This window comes from Pan paniscus, chromosome 1 (assembly GCF_029289425.2).
Source record: "Pan paniscus chromosome 1, NHGRI_mPanPan1-v2.0_pri, whole genome shotgun sequence".
Classification (NCBI taxonomy): domain Eukaryota; kingdom Metazoa; phylum Chordata; class Mammalia; order Primates; family Hominidae; genus Pan; species Pan paniscus.
Window position 1 is genome coordinate 162,797,788 of NC_073249.2, and position 12,141 is coordinate 162,809,928.

Here is a 12,141-nt window from a genome sequence, read left to right on the forward strand (position 1 = left end):
GTTGCACACTTTAAAACAGTGAATTTTATGGTTAACTGTATCTTAATAAAACTGTTATTAAAAAAAGAGAGAAAGGTCCTGGCCCTGGGCCTACATACAAAAAATACACAGGGAATATATGTAATGAGAGTAAAGAGTACGCATGGAACCCTTCGCCTCTTGGGATCTGGCAATGAGTGCTTGCACAATGTAACCAAAACCTTAGACATCTATTGTTGTGACCAGCACTGTTCTGGCCCAGGGAACATTTCTCTACATGTCTTGCCCTCTGTCCTTGGAATAGAAGGTGACCACAACTGCATACTGTCAAAGTTTTGTGTATTGTGACACTGCCAGGGGAGGAGATGGACTCTTCTTAGAGCCTAGGAGAAACTACAGTGGCAGAGCCACTTCAGCAGGAGAAAAGATAAATTAACCAATGTGTCAAATTCTTCTCTCAGTTTGAATGCAAAATATTCTTGCACAACAAACTATCATTCCCAATATTACCAAACATCTATTTTCATTATATTCCAACCAGCGCTTCTGAAAGCTCTCACACATTAGAATAATATTTGCAAGAGTTTTGCATGGCTGAGAAAAACTTTGCAATATCGAGTGTTATGGGTTGAACCACGTCCTCCCAAATATGTATCTTGAAGTCCTAATTTCCAGGTACCTTGGAATGTGATCTTATTTGGAAATAGGTCTTTACAGAGGTAATCAAGTTAAAATGAGGTCATGATGGCGGATCCCAATACAGTATGACTGGTGTCCTTATAAAAAGGGGAAATTAAGGGCTACACATATAGGAAGACTATCATGTGAACACCAAGGCAGAGGTTGGGGAGATGCATCTATAAGCCAACGAATACGGAAAAATTCTGACACACTTCTGGAAAGGAGAAATCTTTCCTCATAACCATAAGAAAGAACCAACCCCATGAACACACTGATCTCATACTTCTAGCCTCCAGAACTATGAGATACTAAATTTCTATTGTTTTTGCCATGCAGTTTGTGATACTTTCCAGCAGCCCAAGAAAATTAACACATTAAACAAGTCATATTATTCTTAAATTTGTACAAACCTAGGATAATGTATGAAGTATGGTACTGATTTATATGATTAAATTGTAATATTTTGTAATATATTCTACAATAATGATTATTTGTCATATATGATTCCATTTCTGTGTTTGAACATGGCATGTATAATTCTTAGTTCATTTCCAAATTTAAGTATCACTTTAGGAATTTTATTGATAACTATAGCTGCTACTGGCTCCGGAGTGAAGTTTCTCCAAATTAAAATTAGTTTTACAGTGTAAGAATTACAGCCAGGCATGTTGGCTGGCACCTGTAGTCCCAGCTACTCAGGAGGCTGAGGTGGGAGGATTGCTTGAATGCAGAGGTAGGGGCTGCAGTGAGCCAAGGTCATGCCACTGAACTCCAGCCTGGATGACAGAGCCAGACCCTGTCAAAAAAAAAAAAGCAAGAATGACAAGGACTTAAGGAATTTGTTCAGGCCAGGTGCAGTACTTCACACCTGCAATCCCAGCACTTTGGGAGGCCAAGGTAGGTGGGTTGCTTGAGGCCAAGAGTTCGAGACCAGCCCGGCCAACATGGAGAAACCCCATCTCTGTAAAACATACAAAAATTTGCCAGGCATGGTAGTGCGTGCCTGTGGTCCCAGGTACTCAGAAGGCTGAGGTGAGAGGACGGCTTGAGCCCAGCAGGCAGAGGTTGCAGTGACCCAAGATCATACACCACTGCACTCCAGCCTGGGTGATAGAGCCAGACCTTGTTTCAAAAAAAAAAAAGAAAAAAAGAAAAAGAAAAACAAATTTGTCTAATTTAGCGATGTTATCAATAGAATATACACTGTAAAAATCTTGCATAAAACAACTTAGGTAGTCATTTTCCTGAAAGGAAGGCAAACAAATTTTTATGGAACTAATATATAACAATCTATGAATTATATATAATATCTTTGGCCCATGAACAAAACATCCAGACATGCATAACAATGATTAAAATAGCCATTTTTCATAGTTCCTGGCTCTTAATCATTTAAAACACACCACAACTTTCTATGTATTTTAAAATTTTAATGTTAAAAAGGTATATTTGACACTGTGGGAGGATAGAACATATTTTATTCAACAATGTTGCTAGCTTGATTTATAACTTTTAAATATTTAGACATATGGTATGTGAACCTCCACTTGTACTCATGCCCCAGGTCCTATAAGTGTTAGGGGTAGCCAGGACCCAGCAATGACAGAAGAAATGAAGCCTAAATCTATGAATGGAAACCAAACGAAAATATCAAGCTTGTTCCTACTGTAAACTAAAATATCATTCTGAAAGCTTCATGTGGAAACCTGATGCAGTCCCTCAGAGGAAGTGACAAGTGCCTTTCTGGGCCATAGTCCCAAGGGTCCCTACAAGCCCTTCCCAGGCAGGAGTTGTGTAGCCCTGTTGCCTCAGTGGACCTCAGCTCTCACCAGGTTTCATATGCCTAATGTATTTCACAGTCCTTATGTTCTGAATGTTAGAGTTGGGTCATAGATGCTCCTTTTATTTCTTTTGCAGTAACTCTGTGCCACTTTCAAATAAACAGAGCAATTTATAACTGTATTTCATTTCTCTTTTGGAAATAGTAGTGTACAATTTGACAAACAACCTTTAGAGGGACCTCAATGTTGTGATATTCCTCATGGCTATCATTTTGTTATCTTCTGCCTGTCCCCTTGGAGAGAGGGTTGGCTGCCTATTGAGGGCTACTCCGAGGCTAGGCATGGGAACCAGCATTCTTTCTGGGAGTTAGTCTCAGGAAGTGAAGAACTCCTAGAGACAGGGGAAGTGGTGGCAATTAAGAGAAGAGATAAAGAGCAGGATGCATCACTGGGAAAGAAAAAAAAAAGGTACCAAAATGCCAACTAGGAATGCCAAAAACAGAATGGAGATGTAACTGCAAAAGGCCCCATGGGATTTCCAGTTTGAATTGTATTTTATTGTAACTCCCTGCAAGCAAACATGGTAACTATACATTTCATGCTATTACCGACTAATGTAATAGATAATCTGACAGCTAATATAAAACACAGATGCGTGATATCAAAGGATACTTTTTAGCTGTGGTTGAGCATCTTTAAGGAACTTCAATACCCTCTCCATAGATATCGGTTCACAACAGGGGTATAAAATCTTTGTATAAAATTAAAAACCACGAGAGACCTAGACTGGGTTCATCAGAAAGACAGCAGTGAAGAATGAAAACTTCGAGAAGAACATAGAAGGATATAATCATAATTTTGATAATAAAAAGAACGCTAATGCAAATACAACAGGCTGAAAGTCAACAACACAGTACTTAATAGTAAAGGCAGATTAGTGAACCACATTAATCAGCCTGGGATATAGATTATCAGCCACATTTGAAACACAGATTAACAGGAACAAATAAGGTACCAGGGTGGGAGACATTTTTACAAGTAACAAAAGTTTTCATCTTTGTTTAACTAAGACTTCAAAAGGATTCCACATATAACCAATGGTGAGACCATTGAAAAAAAAAAAAAAAAGCAGATTAGCATCAAGAAATGCAAGGCAGAGTGACCAAATTTCTGACCTGTTTTAAGATCAATCAGCATTTTCTACCTGGGCAAGTAGAATGCAATTAGCACTTGAGTGATTTTAAAGACTCTTTTACAGTTGCCTTTAACTGGCTGATGAAATAGCAGAACTGTGTGGCTGAAGGCCAATGTTTATTTTTACCCATTACCTATTTCATTAATGGGATTGTGGGCCACTGGGCCTCCAGGCACACACAAATGTATTAAAATACCCCACACTGTAATTAAATGGCACAGAGGGGATTGGAGCAAATTAAGTGGCTGTTATATTTGCCATAGGTGTAGTCTAGATCAGACATTTTGATGCTCTTGTGGCAGAGCCACAAAAATTTTATTTCAAAAGTCTACAGAGTATTGAGGATATTTTTTTTGTAGAGTAAGAGTTTTAATAAGTGGATCCTTCCCCCAGAATAAAAATATAGATAAAGAAAAATGCCCCAAGTAGATACTCTTAAAGTGAAAGATGAGAATCCTTTAGCCAGAACAAAGGACAAACGCATCAACAATAGCATCAGTGAAAGAAATTGGACCTTTAGACTCCATTAACGAGGGACTCAAAATGAATCAAACTTCCATGCAACTCTCAGTCCAAGCTTGGGACTTTCTTTCCCAGTGTAAGTTAGAACTTCAGCTTTTTTATTTTATTTTATTTACTTTTTAATTTTTATTTTTGAGACGGAGTCTCGCTCTGTCGCCCAGGCTGGACTGCAGTGGCGCCATCTCGGTTCACTGCAAGCTCCGCCCCCCGGGTTCACGCCATTCTCCTGCCTCAGCCTCCCGAGTAGCTGGGACTACAGGCGCCCGCCACCACCCACGGCTAATTTTTTGTATTTTTAGTAGAGACGGGTTTCACCATGTTAGCCAGGATGGTCTCGATCTCCTGACCTCGTGATCCACCCGTCTCGGCCTCCCAAAGTGCTGGGATTACAGGCATGAGCCACCACGCCTAGCCAGAACTTCTGCTTTTGAGTTCTTTAAAGGGAATAAAAAAATAAAGTGATTACCTAATTGTTGCCCTGATCAATAATGAATTCATCAAAAATGCTTGCAGAAACATAGACCCTGAGAGTAAAGGTTCCTATGCCAGCACTATATCATTTTTTGTTTGATTTTACCAATTCAATCCATTGTTGCCACTAAATGTTAGATTCCTTCTAAAACAGTAAATGGAAGATTTTTGCTTTGATCATTCAGAATCAACATTACTACACTTGAGAATTCTGCCAATGGTGGTCTCCTGTGAATCTTTAGAGCAGAGAACAAGCAAAATGGAATGAGGGCAGGGCAAAATGGAATGACATCTGGAAGCCAGTATTTTGGCTTCAGAAGAGGACAACATTGCCTTTGCCCTAGAAAACCACGGAGAAACACTTAGAAATGACAAGAAAGGAGATAAAAGTACTTACGAGTATCCTGGACTTGCAGTGGGAGGGGGGCCTGAAGAAATGAAAGAAAAACAAAAGAAACAGTCAGTCTAGGTTATTGGAGGGTGAGTATGGATACAGTCAAATCATTACAAATTAAAGTTCTCAACCACCCAGAGGTAGTATTTATTTTTCTGGAATTTACTGTTTTGCTCTATTCCCCCAACCATCTCTATGAAAAACAAAACAAAACAAAACAAAACATACCAGTGAGAACGTGTCTATGTCTCACAATTCAGGGCCTGAAAATGCTAAGACAAGTGCTAAAAAAAGAGTTAATCGAGTAAGCATCCTCAAACTATGCAGGGAGTTTCCAATGGGCTGAGTGGTTGCATGAAGGTGTTGATTGCAACAGTGAGTGGGGCTTCCTTCTAGTCCTTGATGGCAGGAAAAGGGCTATGCACGCTGCGAACATTTCCAACTTCTTGGACAAGAAGCATCTTTGTTGAAAAGAGCTCAACGGCAAGATGATTTCAATTAGGGGCTGTGAGGTCAGAAAGATCCGGACCTCATTCCTGCTCTGCTTTTACTAGCTGGGTAACATGGTAACTAACGGCCGGGCCTTAGTTTACTTATTTGTAAAATGGGTACAACCATACCAGGTTTAGGGTTGTGGGCACAGAGTACATTCTCACTAAGTGTGCATTCCTTCCTTCCTGTCCCTGTGGACTCTAGCCATCCTACCACATTGGGCTGAGGACCAAAGTCCATCCCCAGTAGGGGTCTGCTTACCAAACTTGACAAACAAGACTCCAGTGGAAGAAACCACCTCCTTGCCGTTTGTTGCCACGCACTGGAAGTAGCCTGTGTCTGTGGTGTCGAGGTTTCTAATCCGCAGCCGAGAGCCATAGATGGTGGACCGAAAGGAGAGCCTCCGGGGCTCCTGGACCACAGGAGCATCATTTTTGAACCAGCGGATGGTGGGAGGTGGATTCCCAGAGACTTTGCAGTGCAGTTCTGCTGTCTGGCCCAGGGACGTGGTGATGTTATTCATTGGTTCATCAAGGGTCAGGTAAGAATCTGTGAGCACAGAGAGGAGGCAGGTGAGAGGGGCAGACAGCTTGAGAGGGCTTCCAAGCAGCCAAATCCCCTCCAGTGTACCCTTGGGATCACAGAGAGGCTGAGCAGGAGAGGCAGGTGAGACAGACAAGGAAAGAAACAATCACATTGATTAAGACCAGAGGACTGCTAAATAACCACCCATAGAGCCTGCTGCTTGGAAGAAAATTTGTCACTAATCAGAGTATAAAACCCAAAGTCTCCAAATGACTACATGGATAAGCTTTTGTGCTTCAGATCAAAAAATCATATACACTCCTTGTTCCAAATTCCAACATAGCAAAAGAGAGAAAATAAAGTTCACCTCAAATCTCCCCACCCAAAAATGACACCATTTTTAACATCCTGGCAAACATCCTTCCAGTTTGCTCACTTTTGATAAGAAAGAAAGCATCAAAAATTGGAAAAGTAGGAGCAACACATTCATATCCACATGGCACAAGATCAGAAAGGATGCCTGAAACTTTCATGTTACTGACAATATAAGGTTATGAAGGCCAGGTCAGAGGCAGACAGAGTAATAAAACAATGGACATTTCCCTAATATTACTGATATCAACCATAACATGTTACAATATGTAATTATTTCGATCACATATATATAGATTAATTCATATACAATACTGTGCAATATACAGATCTTAGTTATACAGTTCCATGAGTACAGGCAAATGCATATACTCATGTAACAAATGTCCCTATCTTGATAGAACATCAACACCCCAGAAAGTACCCCCACAATCTTTTGTAGTTGGTCCCTGCTCCCAACCACTCCCTCCCACCCCACCTTGAAGCAACTAAGGTTCTAATTTCTATTACCATAGGTTAATTTTGCCTGTTTCAGAACTTCATATAAATGGAATCATGCTGCATGTATATTTTGCTTTGGCTCCTCTTAAGATTTATTGCACTATGAATTTTAATAACAAAATAAGTTTTATTTAAGCTTATTCTTCAATCAAGTATTTAAACATCAATATTAATATTAGTTGTAGAATCCAATTGCAGATAAAATTATTTATTTATTTTTAATTAAGTTTGATTTCTTTTAAAAACGTGCTCTGTTATTCATGTGTAGGGAGCTTTCTTTGGTTTCATTTTTCCAAAGCACCCCTTCTTGGATAGATCCCCTGCCATACCTTCTCATTGTCCTATGTCCTTCCGTAGGTCCAAGTCTGGGGTAACTTGTTCAGCAGAGCTATCAGCCCCATAAGGGCAGGGATAGGAATGTTCTGGTCATCACTGCATCCTCAGTGTATACTACTGTCTAGCAGTGTTATCCACCAGAACTTTCTGCAATGATGGAAATGTTCTATAATCTGCACTGTCTGATTGATAGCCACTAGTCACACAGGGCTTACTGAATGCATGAAACATGGCTGGAGCAACTGAAAACTGAATTTTTAAATTTAAATAGCCACATGTGGCTAGTGGCTACTGTACTGGACAGCACAGGTAGAACGCAGCAAATTTGTTGAATTTAATGGAAGTTTATTGAAAAGTAACATTTTTCTGAGCTATTTAACCAGGTAATTTAATTGCCCAAATGTCTGTAAAATGAGTTCATAAATGCTAAAAATAATTGATTCATTATTTGCTTTAATTTCCGCCCCCCCAAATTCAGAAGGAACATTGTTAATGTCTGGGCAGCCTCACAGGAGTGTGTCTCACATATGAATGGCATTTATCACATGTGCAGTAGGAAACAGATTAAGCATGACTACTGCATTACCATAATGTCACTTTCCATCTCACTTAAGCCAATGAATAATTATCCTTCACAACAGATTCATGAGCCCATAAATGATCTTGCTAATGCTTTGCTTCCTAACATTTATATTTTGATCTCTATCTTTGGGCATGTTTCTCTAATCTATATACATCTATACTCAATCCACGAATGTGTTTGCTCATGGATATAAGCACATATGTTCCTAAGATGTTTGAGGTATGCCCAGAAAGGAGGGAGACTAATTAGCAGATGGCTCTATGGAGCCATTATCATGCCTTTATAGCCCCATATCATTCATTGAGAATAGATAACTATGTACCCTTTGTGGAGAGAAACTTAGAGATAGCAATCACATAACAATGCCACTATAAGCATAGTGATTAATACTTCATTGGACAGGTTCTGGAATTTGATTGGCTGGGTTTGAATTCAGGTCAGCCCCTTGCCTATCTGTGTGACTTTGGGCAAGTTACTTAACCTCTTTGTACCTCAGTTTAACCAACGGAAAAACCGAAATAATAAACAGGGCTCCATCTGAGGGAACTGTTAGAAGAGGATTAAAATGAAAGTGAGTGACATCTCGGAAGCACTTCAACCAGTGTTTGGCAAAAAGTAAGCACTCAAAAATGTTAATTAATGTTGTTACTATTGTTTTCATAACAATAACTTCTGTATACCACTTTTCACATGACAAAATGTTTTCACAGCCTCTGTCTCCTGTTATCCTCTAACAATCTAGAGAAGTAAGAAAGGCACATTAATTACTATGATTTCCAGTGCAGATGAGGAAGTCATGTCTCAGAGATTAGCAGACTTGCCCCATGGTTACTCAGGAAACTGCCCAAAGCTTCCATCACTAATGGCCTTTAATCCTCAGGCTCAGCCAAGCACCTAAAGAAAGTCCATTTGAGGCAGCTGGCCAGTTCCGGACCAATAATGGACTATTTTGAAATCCTACTATATGCTAGGGCTTTACTTTAGTATTCACCTGTATGCTAACTTTGCAAGGGAGAAGTCATTATCACTGTTTTACAACGAGGAAACCTAGGATCAGAGTGGTTTAGTGACTTGCCGGAGGCCTTGTGGCAGAACTGAGGTCCAATTTACATCTCTCTGGCTGCCAAGCCCAAATCTTTTCACTCCACCAGTCTGCTTTGGTACCATGAGACCCATTGAGGGCTGGGATTTGGTACCATGAGACCCATGGAGAGTTGGAATATCTCCCTAAACCAAGGTGGGCCGTGGACACACATATACCCACAGGGTTGTGCTCTTCCCCTAACTTCAGCCAAGACTGTCTGGTTAATGGGCCTAAGCTTTAGCCATGGGTGCTGGCTGATGTTCTTTCTGGTTTCCCTCCAGAGGCCAGGCACCTCACCTGATCTGCTCTATAAAATATCTATCTAAAAACAACATGAGGGTTGCAGGGCACCTTGAAGTCAGTGTAGTAGATGACCCAAGCAGTGTGTTTCCAGAGAGAACAAAAGAAATGTAAATAGATCTTTGTGTTTACTGAACAAAGGAGCCTTGCCACAAACAGGGAATTTGGTTTTAACTTTTCACTGATAAAGAAGAAGTTTCAAATTTGTTGGCCATCTGTAGCTGCTTACTTAGTAAGCAGAACTAATAGACCTTCAGAGAACACCTGGGCATCCCAGCAAAGGTGTCCAGTCCAGAGGGAATTCACACTAGACTCAAGTAGCAGTTCTGCCACTCACTAGCGATGTGTGTCAGACCATCACTTCACCTCCCTGGGCTTTGGATTCATAATCTGGGCCTTTGGGGTTGGGTCTGCTTCTTCTGAGACAGTTTGTGTTTCTATATGGGCAGCTGCAGAACAACTGGATGACAGGCAGCAGGTGTCCAGTGAGCTTGAATGCCAGACAAAGCAATCTGGCTTTTATGTGTAAACCTGGCTGTTTGTACCTTTTTCAGTGGTTTGATTCAGTAGCTCTGATGATATGTGCTTGAGCTATGGAAGATTTCTCATCTTTTTTTCCCTTCTTCCCTAGACTGCAAATGTCAAGATGGCAGATGGTAAGTGGGAGGTAGGGTATAGTCTGGCTTAAGGGAAAAGTTCCAGTCCCACTGAATCCACCTCTAGCTCTGTGTCCCTGAACAAATGATGCCTTCCAGTGCTAATACTAGTAATAATGATGATGATGACACTGACAACAATAATGATTTCATAATGATGGTGGTAATACCTAACACCTAAATGGTATTTATCATCATGACAGTTATTGTTATGAACATTTTACACATGGAAAACAGAGAGGGTAAGGCACAGAGAGGGTAAGAAAGTTGTCCAAGATCACACAGACAGTAAGTAGAAGTGAGATTTTAAACAAATTATTTTGGCTCCAGAGTCCATGCTGTAGGATAGAAGTTCTCAAATTCTTTGGTCTCAGGACTCCTAGATAATCCTTAAAATATTGATGCCACTGAGGGGAGAAAGTTTTAAAATATTTGTTTATTAACTTATTTAAAAATAAAAACAATCCCATTGGTTAACATAAATATTTCAATAAAATATTTAGTAAAAATAATATTTTCCACACGCATATACCAAAAATAGTGAGAAAAGTGGCATTTTTTTTATTATTGAATATCTATTATTGTCTTAAAACCAGACAGCTGAAGCCTCCTGTTTCAGCATTCAATCTGTTGAGGTATGTTGTTTTAGTTGAAGAAAATCTGGCTTCGCACAGTTGGAGAAGGGAAGGGTTTTTAATAGTCTTTCAGATAATTTAGGATATTCTTCTTTGATACTACACCAAAATTTGATAGGTGGTAGTTTCTTAAACGTTGGTTGCAATGTGAAATCTGAAATCATATCAATAAACTTTTCATAATCTATTAAATTATAATGGATTGATTTATCTTGTACTTTGAATGGTTATTCTACCTACATACGATTTTGTAACATCATGCATTGCCTGTTTAGAGAACACTGGTTTACTGAGTTACGTTCGTTTTCAAAATGTGGACACCCTTACTTATCTAATATAGAAAATTCAAATGCATTAATATCACCACCAGTGCCATCAGTTATGATTGGGAAGAAGTTGTCAAGCTCGTGATGGTGGCTAAAAGTTTCGCAAAATTCTAACTTTTTCTGGAAAGTTCAAATTTTATTATTGGCAACTAATACTCCTGTTTCCTTCAAGCGGCAGGTTCATTTTCCTCATTTTAAAGAATATTCAAGAATAACTAACCATAATTTTTCTGTCGGTCATTCTTTAAAGTAAAAGTGGCTAGTTCAGCTCAGAACTCAAATGCTTTTCTTTGAGACAGTCATAGTATTTGGCAGGAGTACTTTACGTATACTGCCCATCTGCCATATGAAATATTAAAAATATATGTATTCAAGGGTCAAGATTTAATACAATTAATAATTTTTACTGCTTCATGGAAGACATTCTTAAGTGCAATTGGCTTTTTTTTTCTTTTCAACTACAAGTATATGGCAGTGGAATGTACAGTGACCACGAGTTTGGTACAGTTGGTGCCATTGTCTGAATTTGTTTGAGCAGTTTCACCCACCATTGCTTTTGCACAATTAGGATGGGTAAACCGCAGTTCAGAGGACTTAACAGCCTATCCCAGAGTTTACAGCTAATAAAAGGCAAAGCCAGGATTTGGACACCAAGCCCAGCGCTGTTTCCATCACACTCCATAGCTGCCCTTTCCCAGCCCTCGGGGTCCTAGACTGGTGTAAGGCTTTCAGAACAAAATGGGTTAGCTCAGGCCCTGAACAGTATGAGTCAGAGAGCAGAGTGGCTTGGATGGCATGTTTTCTATTTCCGAACAAGCAGTTTGGGGCTTTGGGGCAATCCCAAGCGATTGTGTCAGATCTGGGCAAAAGTTTAGGACTCTGAATTAAAAAGGATTTGTTATTTTTACAATGTAGGAAAATGAAATGCCAGTATCCTTTTAGTGCCACCATCTTCTCCCATTAACAATGGAAAGTGATGATCATAGCTAACATTTTTCTGAGCATTTACAAAATGCCAGGCACTATTCTGAGCATCTTACACACTTTAATTTAAACTTGACAACAATCCTATGAGGTAGACTCTAAAACTGACCTCATTTTAGAGATAAGGAAACTGAGACACAGAGAAGTTAAGGAATTTCCCAAAGTCACACAGCCAGAAAGCGGCAGAGCCAGGACCCAAACCCACGCCTTTGAACAGCAGAGACCATATTATGATCTGATGCAATCAGATTCCCAATCAATCCAACCTGTAGTCTTTCATTGTCCTTTGCACCACTCATAACCTGGACTAAAAAATATTCTTGC

The 12,141-nt window shown here is 39.7% G+C and overlaps 1 protein-coding gene across 2 annotated transcripts in view; it reads right to left on the reverse strand.

The window, feature by feature from the left end:
• ROR1 (receptor tyrosine kinase like orphan receptor 1) overlaps positions 1 to 12,141 on the reverse strand; it is a 408,712-nt gene that overhangs the window by 125,854 nt on the left and 270,717 nt on the right. For both annotated transcript variants that reach the window (XM_063600720.1, XM_008958943.5), the window contains 2 exons: positions 5,777 to 6,064; positions 5,027 to 5,057 (listed from right to left, as the gene is read on the reverse strand). In XM_063600720.1, the coding sequence (XP_063456790.1) occupies positions 5,027 to 5,057; positions 5,777 to 6,064 (319 nt within the window). The remainder of the gene's footprint in view (positions 1 to 5,026; positions 5,058 to 5,776; positions 6,065 to 12,141) is intronic.